This window comes from Scophthalmus maximus, chromosome 4 (genome assembly GCF_022379125.1).
Source record: "Scophthalmus maximus strain ysfricsl-2021 chromosome 4, ASM2237912v1, whole genome shotgun sequence".
Taxonomy (NCBI): Eukaryota; Metazoa; Chordata; class Actinopteri; order Pleuronectiformes; family Scophthalmidae; genus Scophthalmus; species Scophthalmus maximus.
In genome coordinates, this window is record NC_061518.1 from 17,060,850 (window position 1) to 17,082,500 (window position 21,651).

The 21,651-nt window shown below is 41.1% G+C and overlaps 3 protein-coding genes across 8 annotated transcripts in view; 1 reads left to right on the forward strand and 2 right to left on the reverse strand.

The window, feature by feature from the left end:
• Nucleotides 1-1,113: 1,113 nt before the first annotated feature.
• On the forward strand, nt 1,114-5,317 carry si:ch1073-291c23.2 (uncharacterized protein LOC799862 homolog). Of its 3 annotated transcripts, none has more exons than XM_035629224.2 (8): nt 1,114-1,508; nt 1,801-1,949; nt 2,960-3,110; nt 3,291-3,413; nt 3,666-3,722; nt 4,035-4,199; nt 4,439-4,552; nt 4,695-5,317. In XM_035629224.2, exons 3-8 carry the CDS (start codon nt 2,988-2,990, stop codon nt 4,740-4,742), a joined length of 630 nt encoding a protein of 209 aa, XP_035485117.1. In that variant the 5' UTR covers nt 1,114-1,508; nt 1,801-1,949; nt 2,960-2,987; the 3' UTR covers nt 4,743-5,317. The 3 variants fall into 3 exon arrangements, with proteins under 3 accessions (XP_035485117.1, XP_035485119.1, XP_035485118.1); XM_035629225.2 differs by lacking the exon at nt 1,114-1,508 and adding an exon at nt 1,526-1,696; XM_035629226.2 differs by lacking the exon at nt 1,801-1,949 and having other exon boundaries at nt 1,115-1,508.
• Nucleotides 5,318-14,144: 8,827 nt separating this feature from the next.
• Nucleotides 14,145-18,921, reverse strand: ddias (DNA damage-induced apoptosis suppressor). 3 transcript variants are annotated; one of them, XM_035628103.2, is made up of 5 exons: nt 18,528-18,921; nt 18,062-18,217; nt 17,277-17,385; nt 16,445-16,752; nt 14,145-16,295 (listed from the first exon to the last, which is right to left on the reverse strand). In XM_035628103.2, the coding sequence occupies exons 1-5, from the start codon at nt 18,647-18,649 to the stop codon at nt 14,444-14,446; spliced, it is 2,547 nt and encodes an 848-aa protein (XP_035483996.2). In that variant the 5' UTR covers nt 18,650-18,921; the 3' UTR covers nt 14,145-14,443. The 3 variants fall into 3 exon arrangements, with proteins under 3 accessions (XP_035483996.2, XP_035483995.2, XP_035483997.2); XM_035628102.2 differs by having other exon boundaries at nt 18,062-18,223; nt 18,528-18,920; XM_035628104.2 differs by having other exon boundaries at nt 18,062-18,223; nt 18,463-18,587.
• A 377-nt stretch (nt 18,922-19,298) lies between these two features.
• The window catches only part of si:zfos-1056e6.1 (uncharacterized protein LOC107988029 homolog), a 5,362-nt gene continuing 3,009 nt past the window's right edge, over nt 19,299-21,651 (reverse strand). For both annotated transcript variants that reach the window (XM_035628106.2, XM_035628108.2), the window contains exons 4-10: nt 21,238-21,285; nt 21,048-21,112; nt 20,898-20,935; nt 20,220-20,299; nt 19,991-20,053; nt 19,823-19,873; nt 19,299-19,541 (exon numbers count right to left, since the gene is read on the reverse strand). In XM_035628106.2, the coding sequence (XP_035483999.2) occupies nt 19,488-19,541; nt 19,823-19,873; nt 19,991-20,053; nt 20,220-20,299; nt 20,898-20,935; nt 21,048-21,112; nt 21,238-21,285 (399 nt within the window). In that variant the 3' untranslated portion in view covers nt 19,299-19,487. The remainder of the gene's footprint in view (nt 19,542-19,822; nt 19,874-19,990; nt 20,054-20,219; nt 20,300-20,897; nt 20,936-21,047; nt 21,113-21,237; nt 21,286-21,651) is intronic.

Sequence of the window (21,651 nt, forward strand, 5' to 3'; positions counted from 1 at the left end):
TTGTTGTTTTTTCTTTGTTGCTTTCAAGACGAACATGAAACCTTAGTTGACCAGAAATAACACTGAGCAGTATCCTCAGCAGGAGGGAGGGAAGGAAAGGGGGAGACATGGATGAGAACAGCATGATGGAGGAAAGGAAACATCCAATCTCTGTTGGATTGTCAAAGAATTAGCAGCGGAGACAACGCCATCATTTTTAGATTAAGCCCACCCACGTTCTCTCTACTTCTGTTGTCTCCCCTCGCCAGCTGATCCTCTTCTTTCTCACACAACTTTTCTTTTCGGCTGCCCTCTTTGTTTTTACATGTTAATTCTGTGTCATGGATGAGGAAACACAGAGTCATTATTATGTCCGTTTTGGGATCAAAGACTTTCTTTCCTTTTATATTCTCTCTCAGACTATTTCACCACATTCCTTCAACTTCTCCATTTTAACCCCACCCTCTTGTAACCCCTTGTGCAAGGGACAACACACACACACACACACTGACCTCATCCTTCCTCTTCCCCTCTGCTGTGTTTTAGCTGCAGTATGTAGTGTGTGGTGCTGTATTGCATTCTACTGACAGACATTTCTAATGTTTTGTCCACACATTAATGCAATACTCTTGAAATGAGGATAGATAGGCTTCATATCAGACACACCTCTCTGTATGATGCAATGCAGTCCAACAGTACAACAAACTGAATCCTCCAAAACAAAGACACAGTTGATTCACCACCTTTGAACAGGCTGAACAGAAACAGAACAGTGAAACCTTCACTGAAATGGGATTTATTGCAGGACTGTTGTATTAGTCGTTTCGACTTGCTAACATGCATCGGCCCACAACCATACTGTGAATCATTTCCCATTGCTTTCACACAAAATGCATTAAATTACCACATTTTTTTTTAAATCCACACTTTTTTTTTCTCATTCATACTCCGCCAACTGCAAAACCCTTTTTTTTTTATTAAAAAAACGCTTACACACTCTTTTCAACACTGTTAAAAACACATTCAAAACAGAATGATGTCAAATTCCATGCACTTCTTTTGCATCTGTTGAAATAGATAAATAAATAAATCTTGCTTTGAGCCATTTAGGAAGTGTCGTGGTGATTCGAGAGAGTTCTGGAGGTGAGATTAATGGTTTGGCCCAGACGCATGTTGGCGATGCAGACTGTGTGAAGAGTTTTGACCGATGCTTGTGAGCAATTTAAAAAAAAAAAACAACTTCTGAGATGACTTTTTAAAAAACGTCACTCTCAAACAGCAAATCCCTCCGCCAGGCTGAGCAGCTTCTTAAAAGTGAGAAGTAGTTCCTATCTAAAGGGCCTCGTTTTACGCGTAAAACAATTCCTTTAACTTTGTGCATAATCCATAAAAAAGAGGTTAGCGGAGTTGATCCACAAATAACAGCAGTGAGCAGTTGAAGCGACTGCTCATTTCATATCGTTGCGCGGCTCCAGATGTTGGACAGAGGCACAACAGAGTCATCCGGCGAGCGAACACAGCTGCACCAGGTCTGGCTCCTCTTCTGTTTTCCACAGCTTTGTTCGGAGTGTGACAGTCGCTGGGCATCATCGGACAAACCGTTATTCTTTTGTCATTTTAAAACGATATTTAAATATCTGTCTTCGCGTCAGAACCACAAAAAAAAAAAAAAAAAGATCGAGGAACTAATCCAACCCAGTTTGGGACGTCTCCTTTTGTGCGTAAATCCTTTGTATTGTTGTTCGTCTTTGGACAGAGGAAAGACTTTATTGTGTAATGTGAAGTTTAGACCCCAGCTCATAAACAAAACTTCAACTTCAGCACAGGGCCAGCAGCTGGACGTGGTGTGAACATCAGGATGAGTTGGAGACGAGAGCTTCTCCAACTCAAACCTCCGTTAAACCTGTCGCGTAATGCCACTGTGACTCCGGGGATTTTCACATTAAGAGTCTTTCTGGAGAGTTTAAGCGGTATGTAAATGAGTCTCTAGTTCATGTCCTAATGTTCATAAATACCCGCTGCTGTGCAATAACGGATCGTGTAAAGAGACACCATATCCCATGAGTCTCAGCGATGTGTCCGGGGTGCCATGGGAGCTGTAGTTGTTTAACATGTGTGTTGACGTTGTGGCGCGCAATGACAAGACACCACGTGGATAATAGTCCTGACGCCAGCGTGCGTACGTTGCTGCTTGTACTTCGTGTTGGTCCTTTTTCTGATTAAGTAGAGAGACATTCAAAAAAATAATTTCAAGCCAAACAGGCTGATTTAGACAAAGACGAAACTTGATAAAATGGCCCTGGATGTCTAAAAAAAAAAAAATGGGGTAAACGAATTTGTTGGTGTGTTTCAGTTCTTATCATGTCAGTAGCAAATGGGTTTAGGCCTAATGCAGCTTTATACAACCAAATCAAACCACTGTTCAGATGTTTATTGCCATGGGTGAAATATGTCTGCTTTAGTTAGGAAGAGGACAAAGTGTTTACCTGGACCTTCACTGTACAGTTAATGGAAGAATATACTTAGCACAGTACTTTTACACCATGTATGATATTGGAGACTGTTATAGAGTTAATTGGTCGAAAACCCAAAGCTGCTCTCTACGTAAGATGGCTTCTCATTGTCAAAAAAACATTGCACTGCAAGAAAGACTTTCAAACTTTATTTTCATTTTCTTTAACAATATGAGATTTTGTCAAATTTCCCAGGGAATAATGTATGGATCTTAGCATGGATTTAAATGAATAAAATCAGGCATATTTAAGGGAATGACATATATATATATATATATATATATATATATATATATATATATATATATATATATATATATATATATATATATATATATGTGTGTGTTTTGCAATTTTGTGGGGCTTGATTGACTTTAAGGGCCTTTTAAGGGGACTGTTGGGCCTTGGCCAAAGTATGCGCTCGAATTAAGCCATTCTAATTCCATTATTTTTCTTTTCTCTAATAGTGTGACAACAATCGAATCTGTCCACAAGATGTCTGCTGTGCTCTACCCTGCGAGTGGACCAGGTGGGAACAATGCCAGTCTTCAAAGCACCACAGTGGGAGGCAGCAAACCTTTACACCGCTTCATTAAAGGGCAACCCAAGATCGTTGGCGTGAGACACACACACACACACACACACACACACACACACTTGTTAAAATTATTTCCCAGTTTAGAAATTTCAGAACCATTAAAGTCACCAACAATGCTTCTGTTGTCAGAAAGAATACCAATTTGAATGGAAAGGGAACTGAAGAGGTCATGCTAGACATTGTTTTGGATTTCTCTACAGGTCATTGTGTTGGTCTTGGGTGCATCTTTCTTCATCATGTCAATTGCAATCATGGAAAACGGCTCCGGTCCATACATCTACATATCCCTCACCATCCCGCCTGGCTTCTTGCAGGGAGCACTGGTTGGTAGTTCGACGAGAGGATTATTAATCAACGGATCATTGTGTCTTATGGAGTCTGATTTTATTTTATAAATAGCCAATTTCTTAACTGCTAAATTTAAAAAAATGTATACACAGGGCTCTGATTTGACCACAATATATTAGTTAAGCATCAGTCCTATTCACCTGTTCCCAAAACATACTGAACATTATCATATATATAATTTATTTACAGTGTACGGATAATAAAACAGCTTCCTCTTCCTCTCACAGTTCATCATATGTGGGATTCTGTATATTCTGACAGAGCACAATCCAACCAAGAAAACAGTAAGCTCTTTTGTCATATTTTTGCAGTGATACTGCCAAGTGAGCCCTGCAGATAAATTTTTTTGATTAACCAACCACCTGTAAAAGTTTTTGTTTTTTTTTACTTAACAGTTTAATTATTTAATTATACGCTCTTAAAAGTAAATACAAATTCCAAAGTATAGTTAGTTGTCAATCAATTCCTCTTATTTATTGACCAATTAAACATAATTCAATTTACTGATTTGTTTGCAGGGCTCTCTGTGTTGTCTAGATACTGTGTCAACTATTACCAACATTTGTGTGTCTGTCTCTGTTGGCATCTACATGTAGGTCACCATATCATTGGCCCTGAGCATTGTGACGATACTGGGAGCACTTTGGACGATGTTGTACATCATGCCCCATTTAGTACACACCCTGTACTACAGGCAGAATGGATATGTTGAAGTCAATGTCACAGAGACTGATGATGCAGTATGGACATCAAATTACTTGGTGATTATTAATTGTGTGGTTATTTCTTTGTTTTTGTTGTGTCCGCTATAATGTTGATTTTCTAATCTGCTTTTTAAACATGCGTAACTACTATGAGTAGTTATGTATATGACTTATTAATGTATTTAATATCAAACACTTTAGCCTCCATGTTTTACCTTTGTGTATTAATTTAAATCAGTTTTTATGTTTTTGTCATGCATCATGTTTGAGATGTGTGTATGTTTGTGTTTGTCCAGACCATGGGAGAGAGCTATCAGGCGATCTTTTTATTCTACAGTTTCATTGGTGCAATTATTTTCGTTGTAATGTCAGCTCTGGCCGGGGCTGCGCTGCGTTCCACAAAGAGCCAGGTAAAACAACATACCAGGAAAAAGAACATTACAAATGGTGCTGAGCTGCACATGTGCCATTTGCTGTGAGATTTGCAATATCACAGCATGTGAGGAGCTGTTCAGTCAAGCATTAGAGTGTTTTTCTTTCTCTTCTCTTTAGGCCATTGTAGTGATGACCACTGCACCAACTGAAACTGCAGTTGAATGATGAACACAGGACAAATGTCCGAAGTGGGACAAACTGAGCAGAGGAAAGAAATGAAGTATACAATGAAGTAGTGGGCACAACATGAGACCTGGGACCCAAATATTAACCAGTTCTCATGTGAAACGTGAAACATATCACAAATAAATGTCTCTGAGAGAACTTAGAAGTGCATTGCTATTCATATCATGTATCCATCCTGTCACCATAACTCTGCTAAAAGCATTTCAGTTAATTTACCAAAATAAAGGGAAAACATGCTACGACTTAAAATACATATGTATTACAATATGTACAGTTGGTTTGTTGTACTGATGTATTTTTCTTGGACTCCCATGAAAAAAGGAAAACAGTGATATGCATTTATAAAGGAATGGAAATGCTGTAAAAAATACTTTTCATCATTTGATAAATACAATAGCAATGGACAGCACACTGTAAGCACAGAGTTTAACATCCTGAGCAGGGAACAAACCGTAGATCATATAAATGGCACGTGAAACACTTGATTATTGTAACTGTTTAATATGTACTGTGTAAACTCAAATAATAGTAATAAAACGGTGTATTCACTATGATTTGAGACACTTTCTATACACACTGGGTTTACTGGGTTCCCTCTGGGGCCTGTTGATGGTGCTGGTGCATCAAAGTTTATCATTTATTCACATTACATGGTCTGAAATGTGGAAAGTTATGTTTAAATTTGCAGTGAAGCACCTTGTATAGATTGTCCTTGTGATCTGTTACTGACTATAGGTTCTCTGTGTTACTGAATGGGAAGGAGTCAGAATGAATGGATTAGCTGCTCACAGTGTAAACGAGCCATGGTAGGAAGAAACAGTGGATACCTCGGATCATAACTCAAAACACAGTAATATTTTGCCCAGTGTAAGTGAGAAGAAAATCTGAAAAATAATACTAAACTGTTGCCTATTTACGAATCTAGCAGACACAGAAACATCATCACATCCTCTGGCCATGTGCTGAATGTAAGTAGTCATGTGTTCTATTGTTAACATGAAAACATTGATGATAGCTGCTTTCATGAATTTATTTGTTTACTGTATTTATTATGTTGTTATCTGGACTCAATCCCCATTATTGGCCTTCGGACAGGCAAGACACCCATTGATTCTTAAAGTAATCTCAGATCTTAGTCTCCAAAATTGCCCTGGTTATCTTCCAACTTCTGTTTATGTGCAAAACATGGAAGAAAAATTATAATTATCCCAAGCCACTGAAAACAAACAAAAACATTTGAATAACATCCGTCCTCCAATAACAGGAGGATACATTCTAACTTTTCTGACTTGTCCTCAAACCGAGGAGGCAGGGGGCTTGTGAAAGACATTCCCCTGGGGACACCGTTGGTGAACACGCATGTGCTCTGTGACACGGTACTGGCGAGAGAAGGTCATAGGGCAGCAGGGGCAGGGGAAGGGCCGAACCCCAAGGTGGCTCCGCACGTGTCTATTCAGAGAGCCCCGCTGGCTGAAGGAGCGGTCGCACAGAGAACACTGGAAAGTGTGGTGGAGAGGTGGTGACAGATGAGCTGATATATTTCTCTGCGTGCTTGCTGAAAGGGTAGAGGGTATGCAGACGGACAAGGTGGATGATACGGGGGCTTGCACACAGTCGGGCACACTAGGGGGTGAGCAAACTGGCAACGTGCTGCTCTGGTTTTCACCTTCCTCAGGGTTGGAAAGTTCCTCCACAACCCCATCTTTGTGTATGGCGTCAGCTCCTGGTGTGCTTTGGTCTCCACCGACTGATTTTCTCGCTTCGCTTGTCTCTCCAACCCAAGATGTCGTCTCACGCTCACCAAAACTCTCTGCTCTGGGTTTTTTCTCCTCCACCCCTGCTACAGGTGTTGCTCCATTCCTTCGCTCGACGACGTTATTCCTGACCCCGGTCCCAAATGTGTCATTTTTGCAATAAGTGATGTCTTTCTCTTCTTCGTCTGAACTGTTTCTGTAGGACACAAGCAACTCAGCAGGTGTGGCGCTAATGTCAAGCAGTACAACCCGGTCTGCCGATCCCGGAGCAAAGTGTTGCCTCAGAGAAGTGTGACCTGCACTGGCACAGGTCCCGGTCTCCTTCTCCTCATTGGGCTGGTCTGAATAGTCAGGCTGGCAAGGGTGGGAGTGTTTATGGTCCGTGTCTCTGTGTAATAAGTGTGTGTCCTCCTGGGGAAGGCAATGGTAATAAAGATGCCCGTGGTATGTCTGCCCTATAACACTGTACATGGGGTCAGACACGGTTCTGTCCACTGGCACTGTAGGAGACAAGTGTGGCTCTGAGATATTTTCTCCCTCGGGACACAACTCTTCACAGTGAGAGTCGCTTCCCGTCTCTGACATCTCCACAGGAAGTGGAACTACAGCCCGCAGATCTTGTGACCGTTTCTCTGCTGGAGTTGACACTGAGACGTCGGGGCCATCGGACCAATCCAGTCGCTGCTGTTTGGAGGGGAAATCATCAAAACTGAGCTCAGTTTTATTCCTTAGTCCCCTGATGAAATTGCTGCAAAACTTATCCTGTGGCACTGAATCGTCTCTACCATGTTTTGTGTGATTCTTATTCTGAAATGAATCACAGTGAGCATGGTGATTATTAAAATCCGTAATGTGGGATAATCCCTTGTTCACATGTTCATCGTCGTGTTTCATAGAATAATCTGCATTGCCACTGTTGCAATATTGCTCTGTCACGTCATATTGATCTGTACTGGATTTGTAACACAATCCCTGTATTGCACATTGATCCGAGCTATTCTGGAAATCCCAACTCTGTGTTCCCGTGTGGTATTTATCGTCTCTGTAATCGTGACTCTGTGCCCCATAGTGCTTTTTGTGTTTTGTAGTATTACCTTCAACAATGTTGTCATTTTCTGTCCCCGTTGATTGCGGCACACGGGACCTGCTGGAGCCGACTGTGGCCTCGGACACTGAATGGTTCGGAGGCACTGAAGACACCGCTGCCGCCTGGTGCATAGCTGCTCTGCTGCTGTGACGGATGACAGGCACTGCCCCACAGCATGGAAGTGGCGATGAGGAAGAGGATGAGGAGTAGTTCATCCTGTCCTCGACCGTCCTCACTAGCTCATCTCCTCTGTTCTTCTGCCAAATTTCAGCTTTTACTGTGCCAGTTGAATGAAACTGATCCTTTTGCACTTCATTGTCCTCTTCAGACACTCCACGCACTTCAGCGGTGCAAGGGATATTTTGATTCGAATCCCGAGGTGTCGGATACAGTACTTGTCTGCTGTTGCTTTCATTTACACTATCAATGCTGTCCTCAGATATACTTCTACTGGTACGTACGTCTTTTCTACTAAGGCGATTTCCACCATTTATACTGCTCGCTCCACATGTTTCTCGGCCTTTAGTACAGGAATCCATACTTGCTGAATGTATCTGAGCCTCATTACATGTTTCTGATCTGGCTAAATATTGACGATCCTCTCTCTCCAGTGAACTTGCAGCACTTTGCACACTGCAAATATCAGTTTCGTCACATCTGTGAAACACATCAACGCTGCATGTTAAAGGCAGATGCTTACTACAGGTATAGATAATGCCTGTATACGGCTGACGCTCAGTTCCGGCAGAAGCATTTGTTTCATCTGCATCGTTTGCCTCAGTCTGTTGCCATGCCCTGAGAGCCTCTTGCAGTCCACACATCTGCAGGTGGCAGGCTGTAGAAAGCAGACTGAAGTAATGTTGCTGGATGCCAGTGTATGGCAGAGTCCCAGTATAAATGTAGTCCAAAAGAAGCGCCAGCACAGTACCAGACAAACATGGTTCCTGCAGTTCCACCAGGGCACCAGTAGAGGACAAGATAGAGGCCAGTACTCCACTGGAAGCTGCCAGGACACACCTGCAGGAGCACAGAGCGACTATAACTGTGATACTGCATGAAATGATGAACATAATACAACTATAATATAAAGAAGACTCACTAATATTTCCTAAAATGTTGTACACTTGCGGGGTGGTTGTTTGAAATAACAAAAAAAAACCCGTTTCCGCTGCTCACCTGTGTGCAGGGTACAGTTGACCTGGGCTCTGTCTCGTTCTGACCACACAGTCACAGAACTGAGCTTGTCGTCTTTGGAGGTTCAGACTCATCATCAGTGATGCTGTGTGGCTCCTAGCTACCTGAGCACATGGTGACACCTGGAGAATACAGAGCTCAGTCAGTCCAGGTGAAACAGAAGAGCCGCACTGAAAAAACTAAAACGATGCAAAAAAAAGTCGTCTCTCTTATGCTCCAGTTTAAATCATGTAGGAATGATCTTTTCCAAGGCTTACCAGTTTTCTACAACTACTTCAACAAGACAATAAATATGTACTGTACATTCAATATGCATAATTGTCAATACATGTTGTCAGTCAGCTACTACAAAGAACAGAAATAAAATGGCATGGCTCCAATTATGAGCAGTTACTTGCCCATTTTACTATGTCAGTGGAAGTTAAGTCATAATGAAGTGTAATAATTTAGAAATATTGTCTTACCTCCATATTATAGTGGGAAAGAAGTAACAAAAGACCGCTATCCTGTGGTGTGCAGGGTGAAGCTCCCCGTGTACAGAGTCCGACCGGGTCTAACTTGCAGCTGGATTGAGAAGAGATGCCCCATGGATCGTATATAGTCCCAGTCTACTATCTACGCACACTGTCTCATTCGGAAAACAATCACACGCTTTTCATATTGGGAGCATGGCGTGACGCAAAGGGACAGGTGCTTATTAGGAGCGCTGGCATCTCGCGTCACATTCTCCATGGCCAGATATGGAGGGGGACTGAGCCCGGCCCACAAAGAACCAGCAGGAGGCCACAGAACTGTCAAAGATAGATCCACTATCATCCTTCTACCATGAGAAGAGGGTATCATAGAAGTTTTTTTTTTCCGTTACACAAATATGCAGTAAACCCACAGGGATAGGGTGAATAATTTAAACTTAGAATAACAACTGAATTCCCTTAGCGTGCTTGCATTTTTTTTTGGTCTTTCTGCAGCAGGAAGGTCATAGGTCATGATCATGTACTAGAACAAAAATGCAAAGGCCAAGATGCTGCTTCTTGCTCAAAGACATTTAAGGCAGCAAACATTTGCAGTAATCTTGAATTGGGGAGTTTATGGGGGGGAACTCGTGAACCCAGTTTTGACAGGGCAGCACTAACATGTGCAACTGGATTTGACAATTTAACATTCATCGGCTTTCTTGTGGAGTTCAAGTCTTCGCCAGGTTTCCACAGCATTCACACGAAGCATTTATGCACGCGCTGAAGAAGAAATCTGTGATGTTATCGGTGAACATTTCTATCTGCTCTCATTCTACACAGGGAAGCTGTCCGGTGTCAGACGTAAGAGCCACCCCCCCATCTGACGCTTTGTTGACAACTCCATACAAACCCATTTCTCCTCCCAACCACACCATGTGCTTGTCACGCTTTTTATCTCCACAGCAGTCTGATGTTGCTGCTGCCCCTCTCGCTGTCCACGGGGCAGTAGTACTTTTTCCCTGGCAACTGTGCAATGGAAATACTACTGTCACACACCATCACACAGTGACCCAAAATTAGTCTTGTGGCACCACTTATAATTAACATTGTTGCAAATTGATCTTTAGTGCCAACTAGAAGTATGTAAAGAAGGTATGAAATATGGATATCATTCGTTAACAAAATATGCATTTAAAAATGTGTAAATATCAGGCAAAAACATTTTTTTAAGGATGAGCTATCCATTCAAAAATAGATTGAAAGGCATTTCATTTTAATTCGAACAAATTTAACTGAAATTCAATTTTAATGTTTCACAAAGAAACAGAGCGGTATTTTCCGGTATGCTGTGCATGGCTGTAGATGCACCACATTATTTTTTATCTTTCAGTGTTTGAGTGTGTCTAGAATTATAACCCTCCGGCAAACCAGTTGGAGGAAATAAGGTCACAATCTCCCTTCATTAATTACCCATAATTAGTGCATTAAGTTTCTTTAGTTATGACCAAAAAAATGCTATGTGACGTTAGAAATCTAATTCAGTTCACTTTTGAGTGAAAGTGAACATTTGCTACAAATGTGAAGATATTCCCTCAAGTATTATTATACCCCAATAATTAGGGTATAAGTTCTTGAGTTATGGCCAAAAACAGGTTTGGAAATCCTCCAGGGGCTACTGATATAATGCGTTCACAAAAATGGGACAGACCTGAGGTCTGTGTGACCTTTGACAACCAAATTCTAATTTTAGTTTATTCTTGAGTCCAAGTGAACGATTGTGCCAAATTCAAAGAAATTCCCTCAGTCAACTTGAAAACACAATGCCTCGGGCCATGGTCACCGGTGTGGAGGCATAACAAAACAAAACCGAATAAAATATAGAAATTCTGATTCACATCCTTAAAAATTATTAATCATAATGAAATAAAAACAAGTTATAATTTAAGAAATTATGAGACACACACACACACACAAAGTACCACACACATGCTGGACACTGTTTCCATTCACTGGGTCACATACCATACTAGTTGCATGCAATAGAGAGGATCTCTCCTGACACGCACGCACGCACGCACGCACGCACACACACACACACACACACAGCTGCCTTGTAATTAGGTCAGACAAAATGATCTGTGGGCTCTCAAATCAAATCTAAAAAAATGTTCAACTGACATGTGTTTATATTTACAGACACTCAAGGTTGTAGTCGCAATTTTTATTATTGCGGCGACCAATGCCAAAATATTCTGGCGCACGCGCGCACACACTGAACTGGGCAGCTGCATGCCAGTGTGACATACAGTACCTTCTCAAACGTGGTTCTTCCATACCTTATGTTCTGGGCTACCCTTCCAGCACAGATCTTTCTTCAACATAATGACTCAGCAAGCAAAAGCAGTGCAACACAGCACGGAACCCTTTTGGAACAAAGCCTCTTGTTCTTTTGTTTACGTGCAGTACAGCAGGCATACAGTACGACGACAGAGTATTACTGTAGGGCCATGTTGAGATTTTGAGGATAAAGTTGTTATTGAGGAAAAACCACGAAATATTATTTAAAACAAATGTCTTGTTCACTGCTTGTCTTTCCAGACTCATGTATTATATGTAGTTAAGGCTAAAGGAATTGAATAAAAGCCATTAAGTGTATTTTATCATAATTAGGGGATAAGTTCTTGAGTTATAGCCAAAAATAGGTTTGGAAATCCTCTCTCAAATCAAATCATAAAATGTCCAACTGACACTTGTGGTTATATTTACAGACACTCAAGGTTGTAGTTGCAATTTTTATTATTGCGGCGACCAATGCCAGAATGTTCTGGCGCACACGCGCACACCAAACATCAAAAGGACTGCACTGAACTGGGCCAGTGACATACAGTACCTCTAAAACGTGGTTCTTCCATACTTTACGTTCTTGGCTACCCTTCCAGCAAAGATCTTTCTTCAACATAATTACTTAGCAAGCAAAAGCAGTGCAGCAGGCATACAGTACGACGACAGAGTATTACTGTAGAGAGAATAAAATTGTTATGGAAGAAATAGTCTTGCAACAAAAAAAATCTTTTGCAACAATAAAGTCATATAATAATAAAAAATATATATTATTATTTGTATAAAGTTTAAAATTTCATTTGAAAAATATTCTCAATATTTTTTTCGAAGAATGATTTTTGCTCCAGAGGCAATTCCCACCAAGTTAGTGTGGTTCTTTCTTTGGCACAGACACCGTTTCTTTTTTCTCGTAAGATTACAACTTAATATGTGATATTGCACCCCCGACCCCCCTAAAAACAAAGGTCACTCTACTCTCGTGACATAGACCCTTTTCTTGTAATATTAGGACTTTATTCCCTAGATGTACTGAAAGATGTTTTAGAAAACTAAACAGGAGAAACGTGAGTCTGCAGCCACGCTAACAGCTCTGAGGCGGTAAAACAAAATCATTGAACAAACTGACATTTTGATCCCACTATGGAGCTAGAGTATATTACCATCACGTTGAAAGTCTTAATTCCAAACTACAAGTGCCAACCTGCTGGTGGTATAAGTCGGGGGATCACCAGTCATTACAGTGCATCCTCTGATACAAAATTGGAGACATGGAGATATTTCAAGGATGTTAAATATTACTGATATGCTTTTTCAAGTCAGTTGGACCTACTGACCAACACTGCCATTTGACAGATATTTTTCTGGCTCCAAGCCCTCAGTCAATGATCATGTGTAATGACAAAAAAGATTTCATGTATTACATGAATTACTCCCAATAATACAATATCTATGGCCAAAACTAAAAAACAACATACCCATACAGCAACCTCAGTAGAAAGGCTCCTGCTCTTTACGTCTTGATTGAGTTATTTTACTCATGTGACATCCTTTTCATCTAGCCATCTCTCCATTACCCCCATATCCAGAACACTGTAGTCATGATATTATTTTTGCTATTCTTAGCTCTTTGGCTTTGCGCTGTACACACTGATCCTCAATTGACACCACTGCAAAAAAGATTAAAAAAAACACACAGCACTAGAACACCATGTTGGCGTTAAGACTCTGGTGCCCACAGAAGCACGAGTCAGTCAAATTAGACACGGGAGCATGCAAAGGTTGTGACAGAAGCTCTTGCTGGCCTCAGGGATATGATTCCTACGACTGTATATACTCTGAAGTTGAAATGTACCCCAACTCCAGTTGGTGATCTTTGTTCCACTGTGGCAGTGACAGACACGCTATTCTCCATAAGTTTGTGTGCCTTCAAAAATGATTTTATAGCTGTCATTTTAAGAATTAAAAAAAACAACACAACTACATTGTGTTCAAGGAAACTCTGCATCAAGACTCTTTATATTTAAAATTCCAGTGGCCCTTCCATGTTAGTGTAACAGCAGTAAATTCATCAGATCTACCCAGTCATACGCATATCACCACGTCTCTTCGGTTCAATGTTGTTCACAAAGTTGTACAACAAATTCAGAACACAGGATGGGAGGAAGGTGATGCCAGCTATGAGGGCACAGCAGCAGGAAGATGCTCAGAACCGAATGACCGATGTGTCACGTCCACAACGTACACGGTCCTCAGACAAGGTCAAAAACTCCATCGGATGAAGGTTTTAGTAAATGAGATCAATGTTAATCGTAACTTGTTGGACTGTCAGTGTCAACTCTAGAGAAGTGTAACCACAGTTTAAAAATGATTTTTTTTGTGTGTGTTGTTTTCTCTGCCATTGTTACAAATATCAAAAAGTGTGTTTTGCATGATGCTGCAGCACGGAAGAGGCAGCTCCTCGAACACGGCTCCAAGACAAGGTTTTTCTTCTAGCAATCATAAATAGGAATTCGAAAATGGGTATTTCATACAGAACAGATGAAATCAGAGCTTATCAATACAACCATTTAATACCAAGTCAATCTGTTGTTTTAGAATATGCTCAGAGATACAATGCATAAAGCAGAAGGTGAGTCGAGAAAGGCTACACCGATCATCTGTGTTTAAGATTTGTGCTGTATTCACACAGAATTGAATAGTAGCAACAGTAGCAGTCAAAGCAGCATTGACTGTATAAAAAGCGTAGCAGTAGTACAAACTCTTTCAACTCTGTCATTTAAAAATAATTTAATTTAAAAAAATCTTTGGATTACAGGATCACTCTGTAAAGTGCATCTGCAAGGGCATCTCTCAGGCCGAGTCAGAGAACAGATCTCTCGACCAATCACATGCCTGGTTCTCATCGTTGAGACGATGACTGTCAGATGTGTCCAGACTCCCCTCACCAAGCACCTCACTGTCACAGTTTCCTGCTGGTGCCAGTTCACTCCGTGACGACGTGAGAGTTGGAAGACGATGATCCAGCAGAATTCTTTTACAGTTCACTCCATCTCCCTGCTTTGCTTTCCAAGTACAATCCAAACTGCAGCTGCTGCTGCCATCGCTCGGCCTCCTTCTCCTTGGCTTCACGCCCAGTCGTGCGTTAGCAACAGGAGTAGGAGGAACGACTACTTTGCTGTACTCACATTCACACACAGTCAAATCGCAAACACTCGAGTCACAGTTGCGGTTGGTCCTCACCGGTGACCCCGGGCTCGGAACCGCTCTCCTGACCCTCAGGTGCTGCGGAGCCAGCGGGAGATTTTTATGCTTGTTTGGTTTCCAGAATCGCCTTTTCGGGGTCAATATGTGGTCGTGTCTGATGGATGTCTCGCTCCACACAAGATTTTCCTTTGTAGACTCTCTGCCACACCGGGGCGGCTGCTTAGCAGCGACAGTGTTCAGTTTACAATGAGAAGGGGCGATTTTTGACTTTTTACTGTCCAATTCAGGTAGGTCACTATAAAAAGGATACACATCTTGACCGTCTGGTTGTGAACTGAATTCACCGGAGAGGGATGAAGAGGGAGGTGAACCTGACACGACAGCTACTTTTACAATCGGAGTGGACTGGGCGGGAGGGAGGAAGTCAAGGTCTTGTGTGCCAGGTGGAATGAAACTGTCCCTTTTCGTGCATTTATTCCGTTTGGGTTTCCGTTCGTGTGGTGTTGAATACGGGACGTCAGCCTGTTCACTCCTCACTGGCCGTGTGCCTGGACTGGAGGGCAGCGGGCAAGTTTCTGTAGTAATCCCGTCAGATTCTGTATGCATGTTGAACGTCTTTATGTTCATATCACTCATGATTGAGCTGCTGAATAGATCTACCGAACAATCGTAGGCATCTTCTTCTCGCTGCGCTTCTTTGTCATCAAAAGACAGAGAACTTGCTTCCTTGTCTTCCTGATCGCACTGATGGAAACAATTGCTTCTGGCCTGAATCTTTTTAACACATCCAGCATAGTTCTTGCCTGCCTGGTCACCTCTGTTATTAAGTGTATTGGTAATATTCTGTACCATCGACGAGTGGCTCTCTGATATCTGTGAGTTATTTTGACAAACGGAAGTTGAATGAATTGAGAGGCTCTTTTCTTGAGATACTATTTCTGTGTCATTTCTTACCGTTTCCTTCTGATTTCGCACATTTGGACGTGGCTCTGTTTCACTAACGATGTCAAAATCTTTGTGTTCCTCACACACAAACTCAGTTAGACTCTCGGAGAAAGGCAAATCCTCCCACGCCAAGGAGCTGGACAAAGATGTTTCATTGAGTTGTAGAGGAGGAAGCCCCTTCGTCTTATAACTGAGTGGTGAATCCCTGTTGTGGCCAGGCTGGGAGGGACTGAACAAAGTGTTCATGAGGGGGGGTGTTTCAACTGCTCTCACACTAGACCTGTACGTGTATTGGGCAAATGATGCACTATCATAAGAACTGAGCTCTGGAAAAGAAAGAGGTGACAGAGTTCTGTCCTCTGCGACTTTATGGTTCCCCAAGCAGCCTCTCTGTACACAATGTGTTGTCTTGTTGTTGTCCGTCTGTCGGCTGTTCTCATCTCCATTATCCCGGGTGCTGCAGCCTTCCTCCTGCTCTGCGGACGAAGTCACTAGTCCCAGTGATTGTTGCCATGGAGGAGTCGGTGTAAGAGTGCTGTCTTGGTGATGCGATCTAGGATAAAAAACAAAACAACTATCAAGAAATACCATAAATATCAACACAGGCAACAACTCCTGTTGTAACATCTTCAAGTTTATGTTTTGTCATTTCAGTGCCTTCATCATCATATAAAAATCTAAAGTTATCCGTAGTTCCATTACCTTTGCAGTGAAGGGGAAAGAAGACCTGAGGCAGAAAGTGTGGTATTATTGAAGCCGCTGGCAGAAGAGTGATGAGGAATCATCAGTAGGGCTTTTTCTGGGATTCTGGAGGTTTTGCAGTAATCACTGGATCCCAGCTCATATTCTGCAGCTTTCTGGAGAAGGGTCCGATAATAACTGGCCACTGTGCAGCCTCCCGGGCCGGCAGCTTTGGGGAGAATCATCTGACTGGCAATAAACTGGACTCTGTCTCTGTCTCTACCAAGTCCAGGCCCTTCAAGCCAAAGCCGACTTTCTGTTCCGGTTACCTGAAGGTCAAAACAAGATATGGTGAAGATTAAGCAGCATAAAAACTATTAAATTTAACAATTTTGAACTTGTACTTGTTCAAAGTTGGTTTTACCAAAATAGTTCAGACAGTGACTACACTAGTTTTGATTATTGGATCATCTGCAGTGTGGAAAATTCTAAAAAAGGAAAAAAATATATACAAATGTATATTCATGTGGCGTATTCTCTGATAGCTATTAAACTGTTCTTGTAGAAGTTTTAACATGAGGCACAGCTACACAAATAACATGAACCAGTGATAGTCACATATAGCTGTAATTTTAATCATATTTAAACTTCATCAAATTCAATCTCTTAATGTTTGTTAACATGTTAAACAAATCTCTTGGGAATAACACAAAACTAAATTTGCAAAACAAAGAAAATCCCCTTTCCAATTTCAGTAAGTCTTCAAGCTAGCATTAAAAATATATATATATATCAGTATCAATACATCATTGCATGAGCTATTAAGATATCCAATACTCAATAGCAACTGTACCTTAATACCAAAGATGAAATGTCTGCCGATGAAACAGTCCTCGACAGCCTTCATCAACAGCGAGGCTCTGGTGGATGCTCCAACTGGTCCATCTTCATTCTCCACCATCCTACACAATGACAAACATGCACACAGCTTTACACTAAACTGCAAAAAGAGGACACTGACTCTAATCACAAGTTGATTAAACACCAGTGAAGTTAACTTAAAAATGTATCTTGTGTGACCAGCACAGTGTTTCCCACAGCGTATTACAGCAGAGACAGGTTGTCGCACCTGAAACAAAACCTCATAGACATGTCATTAAAAAGCTTTTATGCTTTTCTGGGAAAAAAAGACATTAGCCTTTAGATACAAGAGAACAGGGGAACTATATCACACGGCAGATGCCAGATATTTCATGAGCATCACTGTTGTTTAGGGCACTGATTACTAACTAGACTTATCATAAGACAAGTTGGGTCAAGACCTGTTTCTCTGTCAAACTGTTTCACCATGTCCTGGGGGAAAACCCTGCAACAATATCCAGGTGTAATGCTGCGTGCAGACACGGTCCATCTCGTTTCTATGTACACGGACTAATATTCACAGACACTCGCAGAAAAAAACTAATGTCAGCTAGTGACTGATAATGTCATAAAAACAGACTTTTGTGAGTGCAATGTTCAGTAAGGGGCCTAAATATTCAACACAGAGAAAGATGCGGTGCTTCAGACACAGAGGAGCGGGAGGTGACGGCCGTTAAACGATTGGAAGAAAAGACAATCATAATATCCCCAGCTCACCTCCGTAGTCCACTTGCGGGAATGCCAAAGAATGGGTTCAGGCAGGTTCCGAATACTGTGACTCCGAATATGCATCTGTCCCGGGTCACCCTCAACGAGAGACGGTATCTGGAGTCGACCTGCTCCCTGGGGCAGCTGTAACCACACCTGGAACATCTGCACCTAGGTAGACAGACACCACATGTCAGATGAAGGCGAGATATATATATATATATATATATATATATATATATATATATATATATATATGTATATGTATATATATATATATATATATATATACACACACACACACACACAGTGAGGGGCAGAAGCCTGAGACCATTTTAAGCCTGAGACGACAAAGGAGGAATCGATATGTAGTTTTTCATTCGTTCAGTTAAACAGCTATAGATTTATACATGGTATTGAGTCAGTGAGGTCATGATGGTGGCTCCTCCTCCTCAGCGGTGTGGTTTTTTTTCACCTGGTCGTGTCCCGCTGCTCGACGTCGACCCTCGAGAAGCAGCCTTTACAGCAGGGATAGAACACACAGGCGTCGCACACGGACAACACGGCACAGCCCACCAGAGCCCGTCTGTCCGACATCAGTCCGCAGAAGAGTCTCGGCTGCAGCTAGCATGCTAACTTCCTGCTAGCTGCATGCTAAGTGTAAACTCGACTCAAACTTCTCACAAGGCGCGTCACTGTTATCTTTGACAGCAGCAGCCGTGGGTACCGACACATATTAATGAAGACCGAGCCATAACTGGAATTAAAAAGAAAAACAGAAGCCAAATCAGAGTCCTCTTAGTCTGAAGACACTTATTTACCAACTGTGTTTACCAACTGTTGACCACGCACTTCTTCTTCTGTGCTAACTGGCGGTTGACGACGTCACCTCGCGGGCGCGTTACCGCCACCTACTGGACGTGGACATTTTGGTTAATGTGGATTAGTTATAAAAAAAAATTTAAAAAAGAAGCTTAAATATTGTTTAAAAAAATATATCATAAGCCTCCTTTCCTCTTCTCACGTCTGGACACAATGAAAAGACCGATATCAGTGTGGTGATCCGTGTGAAGCGCTTGGTGAGTGTATGGAAAACAACAGTTATTATATTTCAATAAATCAATATACTTTTTTTGAAAAAGCTGTTGCTGTTTGTTTGTAATCATTCTACACAATCAAAACCTGCTATCCGTGCTTACTAGAATATGTAGAAAGAAATGTTAAAAACAATAAAGAAAGGACCATCTTGGTTCCTCTGCTTTATTTAATTAATTCCGTGGTACAAACAACGTGAGGTTACATCACAGGTCACATCTGGTCACGTTTCAATGAAGAGATTTTATGAATTCTTGTAAGACCCAACACAAAAGTGTCATAAATATGTTGTTCGTCAATTCTACCAATGTGACACAGAAACACAATCACTTGTGTGGGTTTACCACAGAGGGGCTCGGGTCAGCACCCCCTTCCAGCTATGAGAATCTGCAACCTGTAACAGAGCAGGACAGTGTGTGAACCCATGAAAAGTTCAATATAAATAGGCAAAATGCAAAGTTTGGTAATTGAAAAAATGAAAATGAAAACTTCAAAGACCTCAGCTTTATAAGTACATACATAGGAGGTAATAGGCTTGTTAGTCATAGATATAGTGGATGCATTGAATCACAGTTACTAAAAACAACTGGGGCCTCACATAAAGCCCTGATTTCTGAAGAAACTCATAACTAAATTACTGCAATCATGTTATGTTTATTATTCAGACTGTCTCACCTGCATTCTCTTTTCAAGAAACCTCAGCATCTGGTCGAGACATTCAATCTCCTGAGACACAACAGAGAGACCATGGTCACAGGTAGAGGCATATGAAATATAAATCTATCTTAATATGAGTCAACAAATATTACAATGGGCCTGGACTACAGATTCAAGTTAAAATACCTGGCCAAGTTTTTCATTGCGTCTGAGATTGATCTGAGGCAGGAGGTCCTCCAGTCTCTGAATCTGCAATAAAAGACTGGAGTTCAAAGTCGTGCTCTGGTAGGTAAGAAAAAAGCTTCATGGTCCAGACAAAATGAAATGAACTTAATTGCAATTTGTCAAACGTTATTATTTTTTCTTATTCACACTATGACATTAACAAGCCACCAGTACAGTTCCTGTTTCATACCCTCCTGTCAACAGTCTGAAATCTGGTCTTCATGCTCTTGTTGACCACAGTCATGGGAATGATTCTGGGCTTGGGACACACTGGGAAGAAGCAAAACCATATTACAGACATGAAAAACATGGCTCCTCCTCATTGGTGTAACCATTAAAAAAATGGGTGTGGTATGATTCAGGCACAAGTAACTATTACATTTCTCGGCAACTACCATGTGTGCGAACGCAGTTTTTGACAGGAACAGTGATTTTGTGTTGTTTTTTCTCCTCATTTGTAAGAAATAAGATATATATCAATCCATTTAGGGTTGTACCTGTACTTTTTGGATCCAGGTAATATATCCAAAGTGCTATTTGGACAGGAAGATATGTCATACATTTGATTAAATTGACTGTATTCATGGTGTGACTGACAATGAGCGTTTCATGTCTTGTTTATTTAATCTGAACAAAAACCAAGGTGTAAATTTATATCAAACAACATAATGTGTTAATTAATGTGTTAAATTTAACATTTCTCGTACAGACTTGAGAGTGGTATTTCCCCAAGTGTGAGCATATTTCCCAAAATATCTCAATATTGTATAAGCAGTATTGTGAAATGTAGAAGCCCAAAAAACAAGCTCCCCCCCAGATCTTGACCCACGATTAAAGAAAACACTGTCAAACTTGCATCGACTCTTACCATGCTGAAAGATCTTGGTCACCTCGAGCACATGAGGCCTGTTATGAACAATACATACCACCAATTACAATCAATTAGTGCTTACTATATGGAATATGAAAATAATAAATGCATAGACATACTTTACAAAACAACAATCAAAGTCCTCACATGTGCTTGCTGTTAGCAGGGATCAAGCTGTTCATAGGGATCAGACAGCCACGGTGGTTCCTCATCTGCACACAAATGGAGAATTTGGTTTTTAATTGTTACTCATGGTTTCAGCTACAACCAAATACTGATTTTTCTTTCCTTAAGAACAATGTTCTATGTATGCTTGAGGGCAAATGAGCCACTGTACCTTGAATATTACATCAGACAAGTTCAGTCCAAAGGTTGTCTTGATTATCTAAAGGGGGAAACAATGCAAACGCCGTAATATCAAAATATGCTACATTAGAATGCATATGCATTGTTAATGCTTTTAATTTTTCAATCGGTTAACCAGAAGAGAGCAGGTCCACCGTTTCATGTAATGTGTGTAATGTGTGCATTTGACTGACACATTAGTTGACATGTAAAATAATCCCGGTAAATTTAATATAAATAAAACCCAAATCATCCCAACATGTTTTGCAAAAAAAACAATACGTAAATACCACAACAAACTCGACCAAATCTCAACAAATCCTGTGTTAAGGTAAGTATCAGCAGTGGATGGACAGAAATATATATACACACACACTCTCACACACACACAGACACACACACACAC

Excerpts from the sequence above, each read along its gene's own strand:
- si:ch1073-291c23.2 (XM_035629224.2), top strand. The coding sequence starts at position 2,988 with ATGTCTGCTGTGCTCTACCCTGCGAGTGGACCAGGTGGGAACAATGCC. Across the intron at positions 3,111-3,290 it reads GGCAACCCAAGATCGTTGGC|GTCATTGTGTTGGTCTTGGG; the intron begins GTGAGACACACA and ends ATTTCTCTACAG. Across the intron at positions 4,200-4,438 it reads TATGGACATCAAATTACTTG|ACCATGGGAGAGAGCTATCA; the intron begins GTGATTATTAAT and ends GTGTTTGTCCAG.
- ddias (XM_035628102.2), bottom strand. The coding sequence starts at position 18,649 with ATGTCGGACAGACGGGCTCTGGTGGGCTGTGCCGTGTTGTCCGTGTGC. Across the intron at positions 18,224-18,527 it reads GAGCAGCGGGACACGACCAG|GTGCAGATGTTCCAGGTGTG; the intron begins GTGAAAAAAAAC and ends CTGTCTACCTAG. Across the intron at positions 16,753-17,276 it reads ATTTCATCTTTGGTATTAAG|GTAACCGGAACAGAAAGTCG; the intron begins GTACAGTTGCTA and ends TTTGACCTTCAG.